The sequence below is a fragment of the Orbicella faveolata genome, unplaced genomic scaffold, assembly GCF_042242905.1.
Source record: "Orbicella faveolata isolate gen_17 unplaced genomic scaffold, um_ofav_v1 contig_2, whole genome shotgun sequence".
Classification (NCBI taxonomy): domain Eukaryota; kingdom Metazoa; phylum Cnidaria; class Anthozoa; order Scleractinia; family Merulinidae; genus Orbicella; species Orbicella faveolata.
In genome coordinates, this window is record NW_028301547.1 from 5,749,470 (window position 1) to 5,766,366 (window position 16,897).

General features: G+C 39.8%; 1 protein-coding gene across 1 annotated transcript; it reads left to right on the forward strand.

Annotated features, from left to right (window-relative positions):
* Nucleotides 1-2,255: 2,255 nt before the first annotated feature.
* Nucleotides 2,256-16,779, forward strand: LOC110044528 (uncharacterized). The gene is made up of 11 exons (XM_089288919.1): nt 2,256-2,365; nt 3,280-3,421; nt 4,295-4,324; nt 4,711-5,069; nt 6,340-6,481; nt 7,270-7,619; nt 7,765-7,906; nt 8,824-9,099; nt 9,729-9,758; nt 10,572-10,697; nt 11,572-16,779. Exons 2-11 carry the CDS (start codon nt 3,295-3,297, stop codon nt 12,165-12,167), a joined length of 2,178 nt encoding a protein of 725 aa, XP_089145045.1. The 5' UTR covers nt 2,256-2,365; nt 3,280-3,294; the 3' UTR covers nt 12,168-16,779.
* Nucleotides 16,780-16,897: the final 118 nt, after the last annotated feature.

Consider the following 16,897-nt stretch of genomic DNA (forward strand, 5'->3'; position numbering starts at 1 on the left):
TTAAAACAATGAAGTTTATATTTACCTACGAGTCTCGCGATACTCTAAAGTCATTTATTTCGTTTCTCTTTCTTTGTCAAAACTACCTCGCAAATGGATATAGAACATAGCGTAAAATTCGAAATATAAATGTTAAAAATTGTCCGCCGTGGTTCACGTTCTCCAGAAAACACAGAATCTGGTCATTTCACGTTGGTGTTTTGTAGGGGACGACAAAGAAATGTACCAAGAATTATAACGCACGTGCACAGCCATTTTTCTGCTCTTTAAACCTTTTTTTTTTTTTTGTTCAGCGACGTTCCCGTCACTGTTGTGGTTTTCTTAAGCTCCCAACTTAGCATCGCCGACGTTAGGTGACAGTGGCGTTGGCTTATGAAAGCATAGTCGTTGTAAACGAGTACCAGGTTTGAACGAAGCAGATAATTGAATGACCAAATAACCCCGAAAATTAAAATTTACTGATATTTTGGGATATCATGAAACCACAAATAACATTTCCTTTTCTGAGCTAAACATGAATACGAAGGAGTGAGATAAATGCTCCTTTTTGCCGTCAAATGTCCTCTTTTCTCGCGCCTTGTATCATTTGACAGCAACATGACATCTTCTCTTTATACTCTGACAAGGAATACAATGCTCGTGATCAAATTTTCCCCAAAAAAAACGAACTCGAAAAAGTCGTTTTTTTCTTGGTTAAAGTCTCTGGAAACATTAGGAACGCTGTTTAACTGCTTAATTCGTACATGTAAATGCAGACGTGTTCCCTCGGGGAAAGGGGGGGGGGGGGGGAAGAACTCCCATCTAAAAAAGAGGTGTTAGTCGTACCTTTTAGCGGTTAAAAATGCGGTTTCGGTATCTCTTAGGCTGGTCAGTCTCAAAAGGTCCACAGCGGGAGAGGTACCTTTAAGGGTACTGAGCTGAAAAAATATGAAAGGAGATATTCGACAATAAACTTTACGAGTAGAAGGTATTCGAAACAATCGTCTATGTCGCTATTAAAAGTTATGGAAGTGTCAGTTAATGTGTTGCTTTAGAATTGGTACCTCTTAGGGTACCAATTCCAAGCTACGCCGACAAAACAGGATCTTGGTACCTCTTCGGAATTCTTATCAGTATTCCCGACGAGCGCCCTCGTCATTTTCATATGGGATTCCCCCCGGGGTTTTCCCCCACGATAACTTACCCTACTTAAAACTCACTTTACATTTCAAATGCTCTTGTGAAGTCCAGCATGGCGTTCAAAACCAGCACATTCACACCCGCTTTCAGTGTTACGTGCATAGGCGACATCTTTCGACCATCTTTCGACATGCTATGAAAGACCGTTAAATTGTGAAACTGGTAGTTTTTCCGGTTATTAGTGGAGGAAATGGCAAGTAAATGATAATTACCTACCTCAAATGGCTGAAGAAGATTTTGGACTTTGCATGCTCCCCTATTTACGGGATTACTCAAGCGATTTAGTGTAGTCGATCGGTTCTCAATAGTGACTTCCGGTAGAATTGGGCCGCTGCCGCTTTTAATATTCGCAACGTGTAAATACTCAAAGCAGTCGACTTATTTCTGCCAGAATGACTTCTTGATACACCTAACCTTAATTTGATGTTAAATAAATCAATCTTTCATCATTACAATTCGAGTTCGACCGTAAAGAAGTCCGTTGTGCTTACATTTTTTAAGTAAGCCGGTTGCATAGCAGGTCGAAAGATGGCATGTCGAAAGATGTGGCCTATGCACGTAACACTGAAAGCGGGTGTAAAATCAAAGAGGATGAGGCAATCTTTCGTGACGATGGTAATCAAACGCCAGTTCTGCCAGGGAGATTCTTTCCTTATATTACTTTCATGTTATGTGTTAATGGGGTTTTACAAGTTAGTGATGTCATTGATTTCCTTTGCATGTTATTGCGAAAACCTTTCCACATCATCACTTTCACCCGGAAATATATATATTTCTATGGCTAGTTCATTCCTTTATAATTTTTACTTTTTTGTTTCTTTTCTTTTTCCTTTTGTTTTGTTTTACTTGCACCTCCGTGGGATTTTCAGCTCCTCAGATACCAGATTGTAAAAGACCGTTGGGATTGGAAAAAGGCCGAATATTGAATGGTTCCATAACAGCCTCTTCCCAAGAAAATGAAAACGCTGGACCTGAAAATGCCAGACTTAACTTTAAAGGGGCATGGAGCCCACTAGACATTGAACAGAACCAGTGGCTGCAGGTTGACTTTGGAGCTGAGACACGAGTTACGGGCATTTCTACCCAGGGACATTATAACTTTGATACTTGGGTTGAGAGTTACACACTGAGATACAGTGATGATGGCTCAAACTTTGAACATTATCAGCCAGAGTTATACACCAAGGTAACTATCATGATTGCCACAGGCATCAGTTGGCCTTGTCACAGGCATTATTTAGGCTGGACTTGTCCAGCCACGTTTAATTTTTGCTTTTCGAGACACCAATCGTGACACTTTGTCTCCTTGCGGCCCCGAAACATGTGATGTGGCAGCGCGTGTTTCGGGGCACAAGTGAGTTCAAAGTACGGAGCTTGATCTAGTGAACGGGTCATTTTGAAATTTATGTGCGTTGGCTGTTGGGCTGGCGTTACATATTTTCGCTACACAGTGCTGATGAGTCCCAATAAGGACGAAACAGCTGTCCACTGTTGCGATCCTCCTTGGTCTCTCGAAACGTCTTTCTCGTAGTATCACCCTTGCAGTCTATTGTTTGTCATTACCTTCCAAAAATTTCCTGACTTTTCCCTGATAAAAATATGGTTTCCCTGACCAACTGAATACAAAATGTCAAATCTAGCTACAGCAGTCCTTTCCAATAAGACTAATAAATCTTCATTTCCTTCTTCATTAAGGAAAATAGCGTTGAAATCACAGTGACCACAAATGTCTCTTCCAGCCTTCAATGGTATTAAATCAGCTGTGTTAAATTATCAATTTCCCTGACTTTTCTTCAAAATGTCAATTTTCTCTGACTCAATTAAAATTTCCTGAATTTTCCCTGACTTTGAAGAAATTTTTTCTCTGACCTGTGGCAACGATGAATATTGAAAAACAATTTATGGGCTCCTTATGCCTGGATTTTCTAATTTGATTGTTTACCTCGTTTGGGGGGGGGGGGGGGCTGTGCTTCTCTGTGAACCATCCTAACAGCCGTTTATTCATTTCATACTGATATTTTTTAATTTACCGAGCTGGAATGAATTTTTTGCTCGAGAAACTTATTTCTTTTGGCCTCTGACTGGGCTTACCTCATTCAGACTTTTTCAGGGAACATGGACAGAAACAGCGTTGTCAGTCATGAGCTCGTCCCACCAATACAAGCACAGCACATCAGAGTTATTCCTGAGTCTTGGCACTACTATATAGCTTTGCGGCTGGAGTTCTATGGCTGCCTTGCAAGTGAGAAATCTCCCTCTTTAACCGACTAGACTTATGTTAACATCGATCTTTTGCTTTTGTTGTTTTAATCCGTTGTGAGAACATAACCGGGATTATCAAAAGTATGTGCCAGGGGCGCATTTAAAGAAGGGGGAGCCGCCTACCCCTCTTTTTTTCTTGTATTTTCGAAAACCTTGATCAGCCGTCTTTACAGCGGAATTTTTCAGTCGGTTTGGGGAGGGTAAGTGGGGTGGGTGGGGAGGGGGGGGGGTGGGGTTGCGGGTTGCGCTCTGCCGCAATTTCTTCTGTCCTTCTATTTGCATTTTCTGGATCCGCCCCTGTGTGCCGCGCTTTAGCTTGCTCCTTGTATCAGAGCACATTAAAAGTAAAAACAAATTCATTAAGAATATAGCTTTGACCCAGCTTTTGCCAAAATCTTCATCAAATATTTAATACAGAATTTCTCGTTAGATATCTTGGAAGACCAGAGTTCGAATTCATTACGTGAAAATTCAAATGTTTTGAGATACATTCGAAGTGTAGATTAAAAAGACCTCATAGCAACGTATCACTGAGCTTGTTACGTATAAGACTGGTTTATACTAAGCTAAAGTGCTTAATTTAGTAGAGATAAAGCAAGAACTATTCCCACTTATTATCACCACATATCCGACGCACGGTTATAAAATAGATGCTCGTTAGGAAAAGAAAACCTACCTCTAGATTGGATAGTTTATAATTCTAATTTGATTTAAAGCAGAGATGATTATTAATTTGGGCGTCTTTTGGGAAACATCGATATGTTCCTCGTAATTATATATGTCGTATTTACCGGAGATGCATTCGATACTTTCATTGTACGCATGTGGTAAAATCTCTTTAATAACTTCTTAGGTTCTTCTTCATCTACTGAGAACGAGTTAGGTAAGTGGTCGATTCTCTCATTTTCTTTGCAAATGCTGTGACCTCTTTGTATCATAATACATAAATAAATGATCAACTACGAAATGATATTACTGTGTCTAACATACCATGCCATTTCGATATATGTTTATGGAACTGATTTTTTCGGTGCAACGCTTGAGTCAAAATGTGAAGAGAATGATACTACTTCTACTACGTTGTGATCAGTGTTTTTCAAATCTATATCGACCTGCGGCACCTATAATCAAGTCTATTGCGAGCTCTAAAAGTTCCCAGCCTTACTAATTGTAACGTGGAAAAATAGTCGCCCGTCAGACTTGTAGCTATACTTGGCCAACTAGATAAATATTTCCAATTGCTAACAATGACAATGATACATTTGTTAGGTTTTCCTAGCCCCACACCGCAACCATATTGTGAAAAAGACTTAGGAATGCAAAGTTATGCTATCCCAGACTCCTCAGTGACGGCCTCCAGCATGCTTTGGGCGTTTGCTAAGGCAGGTAATGGACGGCTTCATTTGATTTCAACTCCTGGAGAAAATGATGGCGGATGGATAGCAGAACCGAACAGAGAAGAGAACAGCTGGTTTCAAGTGGATTTTGGACGTTGGACTAAGGTGACAGCAATTTCAACTCAGGGCAGACAAGGTTTCTTTTTCAACTGGGTAACAAAATACGGCGTGTCCTACAGTTACGACGGGATATTTTTCATGGATTATAAAGAGAATGGAGAAGTTGCAAAGGTACGATATGTATGGTGTAACATTTACTGTTCTGATTGAAATGGCTTATAATAAGGTCTGAACATCAGGAATTTGGCTTCATGGATTAGTATTGTCACACGATACGATTATACATTTACGTTTATTCGGCTTTCGTACGTCAGAATTATTTGAAACACTATCAGATAACATAATTGGCTCCCGGTCTGAATTGGGAGTAAATCCGAATTGTGAGTTAATTTTTTTCCAGGTAGCGGCGAAGTAACGTGTAACTGTATTTCCATATACGAAAAGGCATATTTTATTGCAGGAAAACTCTTTTCTTTTTTCTTTTTGTTTTTAAAGATATTTTATTTTATGATATCACGTATGGGTTTGATCACTTCAGTTTTCACCAAAGCTACTTTACATCCATGGAAGCATGCATGTGCCAATGGCAACTCAAGCACGTAATCTGATTGTCACTTGCTGCAAAGCCCGAAATGCTGTTCACATAGTATAATAATACACATGAAAAAATTACTCGATTGTGATTGGCTAAGAGCAGTGCAGTTCAAGTGTAACACCAGTGCAAAAAGTGTAACATCAGTGCAAAAAGTGTAACACCAGTGCAAATTACACATCGAAATTCTGGATTATGATTGACTGAAAGAAAATAGAAACTTTTCTAAGAAAATGATATCACGTAAAATGATGACGAAAATTTTGTGCTGAAACTTTGAAAAAAGTTTTCTCAAATGAGAAAAAATGGCTTCAAGAAAGATCTTCAGGCACTTCCTCCGCGCGAATTTTTTCATGTTTATATTATTAATAAGTAATCATACGGTTTTTCTCGTTCAATTTGGAGTTAATTTGCACTTGTGAGGCTTTCAAAAAGCTGAAATTACACTCGCCGAAGCGGCTCGTGCAATTTCAGCTTTTTGAAAAACTCACTCGTGCAAATTAATTCCAAATTGAACTCGAAACCGTATGATTACCTATACTAATATAGTTAAACGTTAGATAAATTTAGTTAAAAAACGCAAAAGAAAAAGTGAGACGACAAATATCCCCGCAAATTACGACTGATAAACAATAGAGAAGTAGTTGTTAATTGACGTGAAGGGAGATGTCGGAAAAGATGTTTTTCCTGCAGTAGTCTAGTTTGACGGTGCCAAAAATGAATGGTAAGTTGTTCCCCTTAACTTGGAGCTTAATGGTTAGCTTCAAAGTACCTTAAAGTCCGATGACCATAACGTAGTTTTATATTTTAGTTTAAAAACTACAAGGCCTTTCTATCGTCTTTTCCAAGATTTTTGATGGAAACACAGATCAAAACACAGTGGTAAATCACAAGCTGAAGCATCCCATCATTGCCCGCTACATCCGAATCATTCCAATAGACTACCACAACTTGATTTCCTTGAGAGCTGAGTTTTATGGCTGTAGATCTGGTAAGTATAGTAGTCGTTGGCTCCAAAGTAAGATTTATGTTTACCGCTCAATGAACCTTCAGAGCGTTTTCGGTTTTCATTTATTTAGACAGGAATAGGTAGGGTACTTTGCAGAAGACGGAAGATCCCGGCAAGATCTTCATTTTCATCGTTCATTATAATTATTCTATGGAGTCCTCCCACTGTTTAGCTACAAGCTACTGTGTAAGTATCCCATAACATGATACACTACCTTTAAAATTAATACATAAAGATCAAAAGTAACAAATGGTAAATCTACGACTTAGAAGGAATAGCTGTATATCACAGTACCAACGAAAGCAAAATTACACATTTGCGCGACCTGTCTAACATCCCGTTACTTAGCTGGAGCTGCGCTATAGTGTGCAGTTTGCCTGTTAACGGAAAGGTCTAATGGAATTTAAAATGCTTTACAGCTGTATGATTAAAAGCAGTCCAGCCACAGGCCTCTCTCTGGTAGTTCGGCCTCTCTGTGGTAGTTCGTTAGGTTGATCTGCTCTGTCCTTTGCATTATTCAGTTTAGTTCCAGATTATTTCATGGGAGGAGAAACGGTTTTCAACTCCAAATTCACAAAACAAAAGCTAGCTATAAATCAAAAGCCTCACACCCTTGAAATTAAACAGTTCGAGACATCTTTCATATCTACAAAACCTTTTCTGTCACAGGTAATAACGAAGTTTTAATCAATCATCAATCAATCGCTAGCTCAGTTATTTGTAGTGGCCGGTACTCTTTGCTCTATTAGCATTTAATTAACTCTCCGCAGGTTTTCCAGTTCCCAAGATCTCCGGTTGTAGAAAACCTTTGGGAATGGAAAGCAGCCGAATATCAAATGACTCTATAACGGCCTCCTCGAGCTCCTCATGGTTCATTGGGTTGTCCCCTGTTAATGCCAGACTTCACTATAAAGGGGCACCCTGGCAAACAGGCGCGTGGATGCCGGAAGCGCACGACCAAAACTCATGGCTTCAGGTCGACTTTGGTGCTGAGACACGAATTATGGGTATTTCGACACAGGGGTCTTACTTTGACGATTTCTGGGTCAAGAGTTACTCCCTGCAACACAGTAATAATTGTTCAAGCTTCAAACAGTATCAACAAAACTATCGCAACAAGGTAAATATCAAAAACTAACCAGGTTCTTTGATCATTTTTTGCTTTGCTATAGTGACTTCGATTGAGTTTAGTTGAGCTGAGCATGGATTTATTCAGATCTTTTTTTCAACTTATTTTAACAAACGTGGCTATCGTTTTTATTCAGACATTCTCAGGAAACACAAATGGAAACGACCTTGTCAGTCATGAGTTAATCCCACCAATTCAAGCCCGCTATATAAGAGTTATTCCCGAGTCTTGGCACATACATATAGCCTTGAGGGTTGAGTTCTATGGATGCCTAGCAAGTAAGAATTCTTCTCTTAAAAGTTTGTTGTCTTTTACTACTTTTTGCCAAGGGTTTTAATCTCACTACCATTTACGGAGTTATCAAAAGTAGAACGCGCTAAACAACAAGATAAAATCTATGGAAAGTTTGTTGCTTTAGAAAAAAAGTAATGATGCTAAAATGTCTGGAAAGTAGTGTCATCTTCCAAAAGCAAGAACAAATTACTGAATATTTAATATAAGATTTCAAGGACCATCAGTATGGAATTCCATGGATGAAGATATGAAATCATATTCGCTGTGAATGAAATGCCTCTTTGGCAAAAATCATAAGATATCTGTACATCGCTCTTTCTGGGTATAAATACTGTTTTGCAATGTAAGAACTTTAGTCTACTGGGAATTAGCTTAACTTTGTTTATTTCTATTATTTTGTGTGGGTGCGTGTCTGTTTGTTTGTTTGTGTTCGTGACCAAAACATGTAAAATATCATTTCTTTTAACTGGCTGCCTGGAATTTTAAACTCTCACTTTATTTCGGGTAGCCAACACCCCTATCATTTTTGTTTTTACTCTAGCAAAACATTGTAAGTTCTGACTCTGGGGTGAAATAAAAGTTTTTGTTGTTGCTGTTGTTGTTGTTGTCCTATAATGGAACAAATGTTGCACTTACCTTGGAAGGCCATACGTTAAAAACTCGAAGGAGTTCTCGGTTCAACAGACAAGCATATATAAGTTAAAAAAGAAATCACCAAGATCTATCTAATAAAGTCGCTTTCAGGCAAATAATTATCAAAACTGGCGTAAACGTTCAATACTCATTGTTAATCCCCTTTGTTCTGAGTGGAAATAAGGCTGCAGAAGCCTTGAAAACTGAGTTAACAAAACATAACGTGATCAATCTATACTAATTGTTAATTAATCGTTTGCTTTCTCAGTTCTGGCTACAAATGGTGGCTACTCTGACTGGAGTACTTGGACCCAATGTTCTGTAACTTGTGGGATTGGACACCGTGCAAGGAACCGTTCTTGTACAAATCCTCCCCCTGGTTTGTATGGTAATGACTGCTCTGACTTTGGAAGAGAAAACCAAACAGCAGAATGCAACAGTGGAGAGGCCTGCCCCCATCGAGAAGATTGCAACAGTGGAGAGGACTGCCCAGACTTGAGAAATAACAACCAGACAGCAAAATGCAACGACGCAAGTTGTGAAGGTATAATTTATGGATATAACACAGTTTCACTCGTCCTCAGGCGCTTTCAGTCCAGTTCATGTCCATTGACAGAAAATATCGCGGCCAAAACTTAAGCACGACTGCTATCATTCTGCAGCCAGACTGCTGATAAAGCAAAACTACAAGAGACATTACTTGGTTTTCTTATCGACGGTTGAGTTGTGTTTTGGGCGACTTCTTCTTCTGGACCAAACTAATCATTTGGACGTAATTAATTAGACAAGATTGATGCATTATAATGATCACCCTAGTTCCGTATTTGTCGTGGATAACTAAAAAATCTTAATTTGGTGGGTGTGATCATCGTCGTCGTCGTCGTCGTCGTCATCATCACATCATCCATCCATCCATTCATTTATTCATCCATCCTTCCATCCATCCACCCATCCATCCTGTAAGCCCAAAGCGGTAGATGGGGCAGGCGTAATGTCTACGTTTTTTGCACTTTGGCCTCTCTCTCGTTAACTGTGTGGCCTCGCTTCCAAACCCTTTTCCACCGTTCTGCTCCGTGTACCTTTGAGTTTCCCCCTGTTTCGTTTGCCTAATGGCGCCAAAGTTAGCTCAGGCTGAGTGTGTGATATCAATTCTGCAATTATTTCCCTCGTTAGGTTTCTTTCCAGCTGCAGAAGCTAACTCAAGTGAGTATCCCATTCTTAATTTACTTGTAAACCTAACAAAGGTAAGTAGACGGCGCTGTATGATCAAATTGGCCAAATAAATGATCAAACACTACACAACTACATAACTGTGTAATTGATATATTGGCGCTTTGCAGTGACTTTATCACTTTTTTTTTTTATTTCCTTTCTCTAAAAAGAATTATATTTAAACAATTAAGAGGAATTATAGGAGTACATTCCTCGTATTCTTGCTCAGCTTCAGTGCGAGGCAGCCAATATAGACAATTTGCAGAAAGGTCAAAAATTAATCCGTTTCCGACACAAACACTTCGGGCTGAGTAACTATGTCACGTACGGTGCAATATAGAAAAGAGAATGAGAACTTGACGGTTTATGGCACTTTTTAAGAGTTGAAAAGAATCCTGAGAATGAATTCCGGCGATTTGGATACAGACGCTCTACGCTATCTTTTTGTTGTTGTTGTTGTTGTTGTTGTTGTTGTTGTCAGTGAGCTATAAAACAAGTGGAGTGATAAATTTGACGAAATGAAGATTTCGTGAAACAAATCATTTTTAAAATGTGAAAGCCTTGGCCTGAAATTTTTTCAGGTTTTCGTTTTAACTCCCTAAATTCAAATACAACTGCAAAGATCTCATTCCACATCGCTATTTCCAGTTCAGTACAAATATCAGATTTATTTCATGCACATTATTCGTACATCATCTCCTCGCTAATCGAGAAAAGGAAAGAAAACTTTTTAACACCACGGTTTGCATCAATTCAAACAGCATAACGTGTATTTTTGTAACGAAGTTGTTTTCGTTTATCCAGGTCCCAACCGTATTACTGTTTATGTGTCCGTGTCAGTTGGACTTCTACTAACAATAAGTATTTTGCTTGGCCTACTTAAGTACTTTCTGTTGTCGAGAAAACGCTTCAGGAATTCTTCACCTCCAGGTAAGTAAATTGTTTATGTTCATGATCTGTAACAGTTTAATTTTCAATTTAATATTTATCACATATTTCCTAATACAGTGATTCTTTGAGCTGTACTATTTTCAGACGAGCCCGATTAACTGTGAACAATAAAAAATATTCATGAAAAATTCTCCAATCACAGTGAAAGACGATATGGTTAAAACTGCCAGTTAGAGAAAACAGAGGTTCCGGTAGTCGCCAAAAACGTAGATTTAACAAATCGAATGTGGTTTAGCGTTGTCTGTACTCTTATTGACAACGATACGCGTCATCACAGTGGTCAAAATGTTGTGGACTCACGAGGCGCAGTTTCTTACCACAATGTCAACGTCAAAAATGTTTTTTTCAGAGTGCGAGCTGAAAAAGGCATTGCGTGACACATTGACCCGAGCAACATTGTCTGGACTCTTATCAGTAACGGGAAATTAGCCAATCAGATTGCGAGATTAGTGGCAATTGTGGTAAAATAACATATTCTTTTCTAATGAATTCTGAATTTCGATATGTAGGAGTTCGATCGGGCGGGACGGTAGAATTCTGTATTCAGCCGAGTTTGTGTCGTACGACTTTGAACCGTCTTGCCTGACCGCGGAGCTTACTTTGAACAAGAATTCTGCCATACACTTAACCTTGGAGCTTAACTTGTTCGAAAATCGATCTTGCACGGAAGGAGATTTGTTAATTTAACGTCCCGCATAGTATTGAAATTGATAGAAAGCGGGCTAGCATGAAATAAACTGTTGTTGTTGTTGTTTTTGTTGCTTCTGTTTCTGTGGTTATCATTTTGGTAACCCATCAAATGAAACTGCATGGACAGTCGGTCAATATTCAATATTCTTTTCTTTAAAAACAGAATTTAATTACCACGCTTTCATAATATACAGTCAAGAGGATTCCCATTGGGTGAATGATAAGCTCCTTCCTTTACTTGAAGAGAGGCATCATCTAAAGTGCTGCCTACACTACAGAGATTTTGTACCAGGAAAACCTTTCACGGAGAGTATGGCGGAAAGTGTGTACAACAGCTACAAAATCATAGCAGTGTTATCAAGCAATTTTTTAAAGAGTAACTATTGTAGTTACGAGCTTAACATCGCGAAGTATCGACTTCTAAACAGAAAAGACGACTCTCTTATTATGATAAGAATCGACAAAGAAGATTGCCGTAAACTTCCTCGAGCGCTTCGAAAAAGAACCTTCATCGATTATTCCAATTCATTAGAAAGACCTCTTTGGGAAAACAAGCTGCTTAGGTTTCTCAATGTGTCAGATGATTCCGGTGACCAAGACGAGAAAGAAAAGCAGGCTGAATACAACAACGCTGGTTCTAATCATTTTTCTTTTTTAAGGAAGGGGAAAAGTGCGAGAAATGAAGGTTCCGTACCAAACATTGCAAGAAATAATAGCCTACAGATGTACATTGTTACGGAACGAGAAACAGCTTTATAAGCTTGATATATTCGACTGCAAGTAACATTAACTAACAAACAAAAACATTTAAGCTTAAGGAAACCACGACGGCAAAGGAAACGAGAACATCACCAAGGAAAAGGTTTAATGAGAACTGAGAATAATGGCCAATTGAACACGTGTGTTATAACCTTTGCACTTTTCGTGGCCATCGTCTGCAAAACAACAACGTGAAATGACAAAGTTCCGCGTATTTCGGAGAACGTTAACCACGGAGGCTAATTTTTCGTATGACTGCTACAAAATCACAGCAATGTCATCCAACAACTTTCTGAAGAGTAACTACTGTAGACTTCAGTCAGACAACTATCTCGTTTTAGTATAAATCTACTAGCGTTCTATCACGAATGCCGTCCTCTGATTGACTACGCTACTCACCATCTATTCTGTGATAGATAGTGAGTAGCGTAGCAGTGTACCCTTGTTAAAGAAATGACGGCCACTTCTTGGGTTTTTCGAAGCGTCTGTGAAGAGATCGTGAAGAGGATTTAGATAAAGTTTTGAACGACTAGTAGATTTATACTAAAACAATTAGATTATTCGCTCTCGATTTCTACGCGTGATAGTTGACTCGGGCTGAGCCCTCGTCAACTATTACGCGATAGAAATCTCGAGCTTCCTTCAGAGCTAATATAGAGAAACTTCATCGATCAATCATTGGAGAGGCCCCTGTGGAGAGCTGGCTACCAAGGTTTCTTAATGCTGAAAATCTTTGAAAGAGCTCTTAGTATAATAGCACTGAAATCGTGATTGCGAAAGTAAAGATCTCTTTATTACCGCGTTCTGCCAATCATTAATCCAACTTTATTATATGGCTTGTGTTTGTAGCCGATATAACGCGCGCTCTGATTGGCAAATTCTACGGGATTATTCTCCTGCAGTGCCCACGGGCCGATTACGGGTCTGCAAAAACAAAGCGAAAAGCCATATAATAAACTAGCTTAGTAATCAAAGATTAGAGCAGTGCGTTCACGCGCCCGTGCATGTTCGATCTACTTTGGTGGCGTTCGAAAGGTACCCTACGCACTAGGTTGATAAGATTTGTTTGGCTCTGCCACAAATGTCGACAAATTTTGTCTCCATCAAACTTTGAATTTGGTAATCGAGTACGTATTTGAAAACAATAAAATATTAAAACTAAAATAAGTGTCAATCACAATGAATTTGTGGACTCTAAAAAGCGAGATCAAATTTACTTGATTGACATTTTAAGTCAGATTAACGCCTGCAGGCTGTAGAATCTGACAATTTTGACGCTTGACAAAAATTTGTCCTTCTCCGTGATAGGACTCTGGCGCCTTTGTAGTTTGGTACGGCTTGACAAAATTTTGGTAGGACGAAAAGTGTCGTTCGCACTTGTATAACGGAACTGATGACAAATATTTTTGCAAAATAAACAAGAATTCACCTAGTGCGTACGGGCCATAAGTTTGATCGAATGTCAGATAACGATTAGCCTACGTGGCAGGTGTCTCTTTCCCTCCCCTTCTACGGCCTGCCACGCAGGCTAGAATAACGATCTGCACGTGAAGTTGACCTAGCATGAATAGATTATCGCCTGCGGTAAATTAACTTGTGCTGGAGAAAATACTTTCTAGGAAGGGCATTTGAACTGTTGGCGACACTCAGAACTCAATTTCAGATCACCAACACTTGTAACAAATATTTCTTGAGACGGTAAAGTTTTTGACCAGCGACCCTGCAAGACAGCACGTCGCCAAATGTTTTTAAATTTTGTGTTCATATTTGTTTACATTGCTCGAATTTACATCTTGTTCGGTTTCACAAATGAAAACAGTGAATTAACCATTCTGACTACAAAACACGGCCTTTCAGCGAGTTACACAACACGGGAAGTTTGTTTTCTGACAAGCAATGAATTTGCCGAGCTACAAATCGGAAAATTTATTTTCTGACCACAGATCTGAGGGTCATCATGGCCAGTTGCCGAGCTACACGGAAGATTTGTTTTCTTACCACAACTCATGGCCATTTGCCGTCGGCGAGCTACAAAACATCCCTTCCTGATGACGCAGGCTTTAGTTACTTGTTGTCGAAGGCTGGCGGGTCAAAATACATGCAGCTTTGCAGAAGTCATACTCACTTTCTTCTAATACCTAACTGCGTGCTTGCGCTCACGATGTAATTTGCCCTGCTGTGGAGTGGGGGAGGGGGGCAAAAAATGTCGATACAGACTGTGTTATGATTGCGTTACACTATATGAACGCAACAACTCATCAACCTCGAGCGTTCGGTCTTTACAGGAAAATCTCGAACCTCGGCTTGTTTCTCGGTTTGCGATTTTCCCGTAAAGACCTCTTTCTCGGTTTATAAGTAGTTATTACTTGATATCAGCTATTTTCTTTCAGTTAACAAAAGTGCGGTGTGGACGAAAAAAGGACTGGGGCGAGACGAGAAAAATTCTCAGTAGACCATTTTACAGTTGTCTGCTCCGTGATCTGGCCTTTGAATAGCAACGAAGTTGGAGGTGACCTTGTTTTAATACAGACCTTACTGCTTTTGTTGTGTAAATCAAGTTGTTCTAATGGTGACTAGGTTCATTTACATGACAAAAGCAGAGAGGTCTGTATCAAAGCAAGGTCACCTCCAGCGTCGCTGCTATTCAAAGACCAGATCACCGAGCAGACAACTGTAAAAGGATCTATTCCTGCTAGTCTGAAATGTCTGGTGTTATTCCCGCCTCATGTCGAGAGAAAATCAGACTGTCAGCAGTCCAACAGCCACAGGATTGTCGTTCCCGCTGAAACGTCCACCACTCGTTCACGAACCAATGTTACTTCTTTATCTGCCTTATCTCTCTCAAATGAATCTCGTTTAGCAAATCTCGGTTGTTGACTGAGTCAGAGGGTAAAAGAGATTAGTGGCTTACAATTCGAGATAATTTTTGCATTGCGTCTTTCAACCAGGCAAACTTCATCGCGGACAAATTTTGAATGGTTCTTACTTATGATCAATTGAAGGAATGCCGCAAGTTTCCCTCAGAGCTAAAAAAACGAACCTTCATCGATCATTCTAAGCCATTTGAGAGGCCTCTTCTGTGACGCAAGCGGCGTAGTTTTCTTAATGTGCTGTAAGTGTAATAACACTTATGCATCAGTCAATTCCAGCAGTGCCCACCTTTCCCCCCCCCCCCCCCCCCGCCCCGGGCAACCGTGGGGCATTTGCTCACGTCGTCAGTCCTGGAGGTGGGGCATCTGCAATTTTATCGCGGCCCTGGGGCTGGGCATTTGCGTACCCCGGGGCGACCCCCGGGCATTTGACACACGTGTTTTCGAAAGTGCCATGGATGAGTTCATAGGGAAAGACGAGGCGTTTGTCGAACAATGACTTGTCCGTCAGGGACTAGAGAAACTTGTAGATGTTTTAAAGATGTCTTTTCTCAATTTTAGATATTTCTTCATTACTTGTAAGCATATAAATATAAGCGACAAGGTGAACTATATTTTGTTTATCACAAAACAATCACTGACGTGAACACGACTATTTTGCATTTCGCATTCAAAACTAGGCTACCATTTTTTAAATTGATGAAAGTGGAGTTAAAATACTTAACGTTTGCGAGTTCAAATGATGCGATCTTCAAGACAGATCTTGCGAGCTTAAAATGCAATGCATCATCGTTTAAAATGTCTTGATTCTTCACAGAAAAAGTAGCCTGCGAAAACAGGCACCTATCATCGCTCGCGGCTGGAGGCACGTCCGCCGCGATCCTAGCTATCCTCTAGCAAACTGTTAAAAACAAATATAAAGAAATAAACATAATCAGAATCAACTGACACGTACTGTCGTCCTTGAAGTCTTACCGTTGCATTAAAATACTGAACAGTTGAACGTTTTATTCACTGATTAATAAAAAAACTGCAGAGGTGTTGGGAGGCGACGATCCCGGGGGCGGAACATTTGCCCTCTTTCTTCGTCCCCACCCCGGGACATTTAGACAGCTTATGTCTCCCCACCCCGGGGAATTTGCCCATTTATTTCTAAAAAAATGCTAATGCCCGGGGGTTAGCCCGGGGGGGGGGGATGGGCACTGCTGGAATTGACTGACGCATTATATCTTGACTGCAAAAATAAAGATCCTTTCTTCCCTTTCATCCGACTACTAGTCCATTCATCCTTCTTTACTTGAAAAATTAATTGAAAAAAAAAATGTCTCTTTGAGGCAATGTGTCCCACCTTCAGTAATTGCTATTTATTTCATATAGGGGGCCACATCAGTTTAGATCCTGTAATTTTATTGCTCCAAGATAGACCGGAGATGTATTTAGTTAACCCTAACAAACTTTACCTTGTACCATAGTTGTTATTAGGCTGATTTAGCAAGAGAACGGGAACGTCACTTGACGACGGCGCGCGCAGTACAAATACCCAAATATGGTCAGATGACGACTGCAGGGCGCGCGAAATAACCTGGATTCTGTTCTAATTTGACCATATTTGGGTATTGGTACTGCGCGCGCCGTCGTCAAGAGACGTTCCCGTTCTCTTGCTAAATCAGCCTATTTACACGACACTCTGGAATAGAAATAGCTGGCATTAAAAAAAGTTGTAAAATGCGACTAAACAAGAACTATCCCGTTTGTTTTTTTCATCAGGCCGCCGTCAAAAGGCCGTTTAAAACTGAATACACTGTATAATATTGCTGGTTTTCAGTGTCACGCAATTCAAAATAGATCAAAATAAGAATT

Bases quoted from the DNA above. Each gene is read 5' to 3' on its own strand.
- LOC110044528 (XM_089288919.1), top strand. From the start codon at position 3,295: ATGGACAGAAACAGCGTTGTCAGTCATGAGCTCGTCCCACCAATACAA. The intron at 3,422-4,294 runs GTGAGAAATCTC...ATAACTTCTTAG, and splicing joins GTTCTATGGCTGCCTTGCAA to GTTCTTCTTCATCTACTGAG. The intron at 6,482-7,269 runs GTAAGTATAGTA...AACTCTCCGCAG, and splicing joins GTTTTATGGCTGTAGATCTG to GTTTTCCAGTTCCCAAGATC.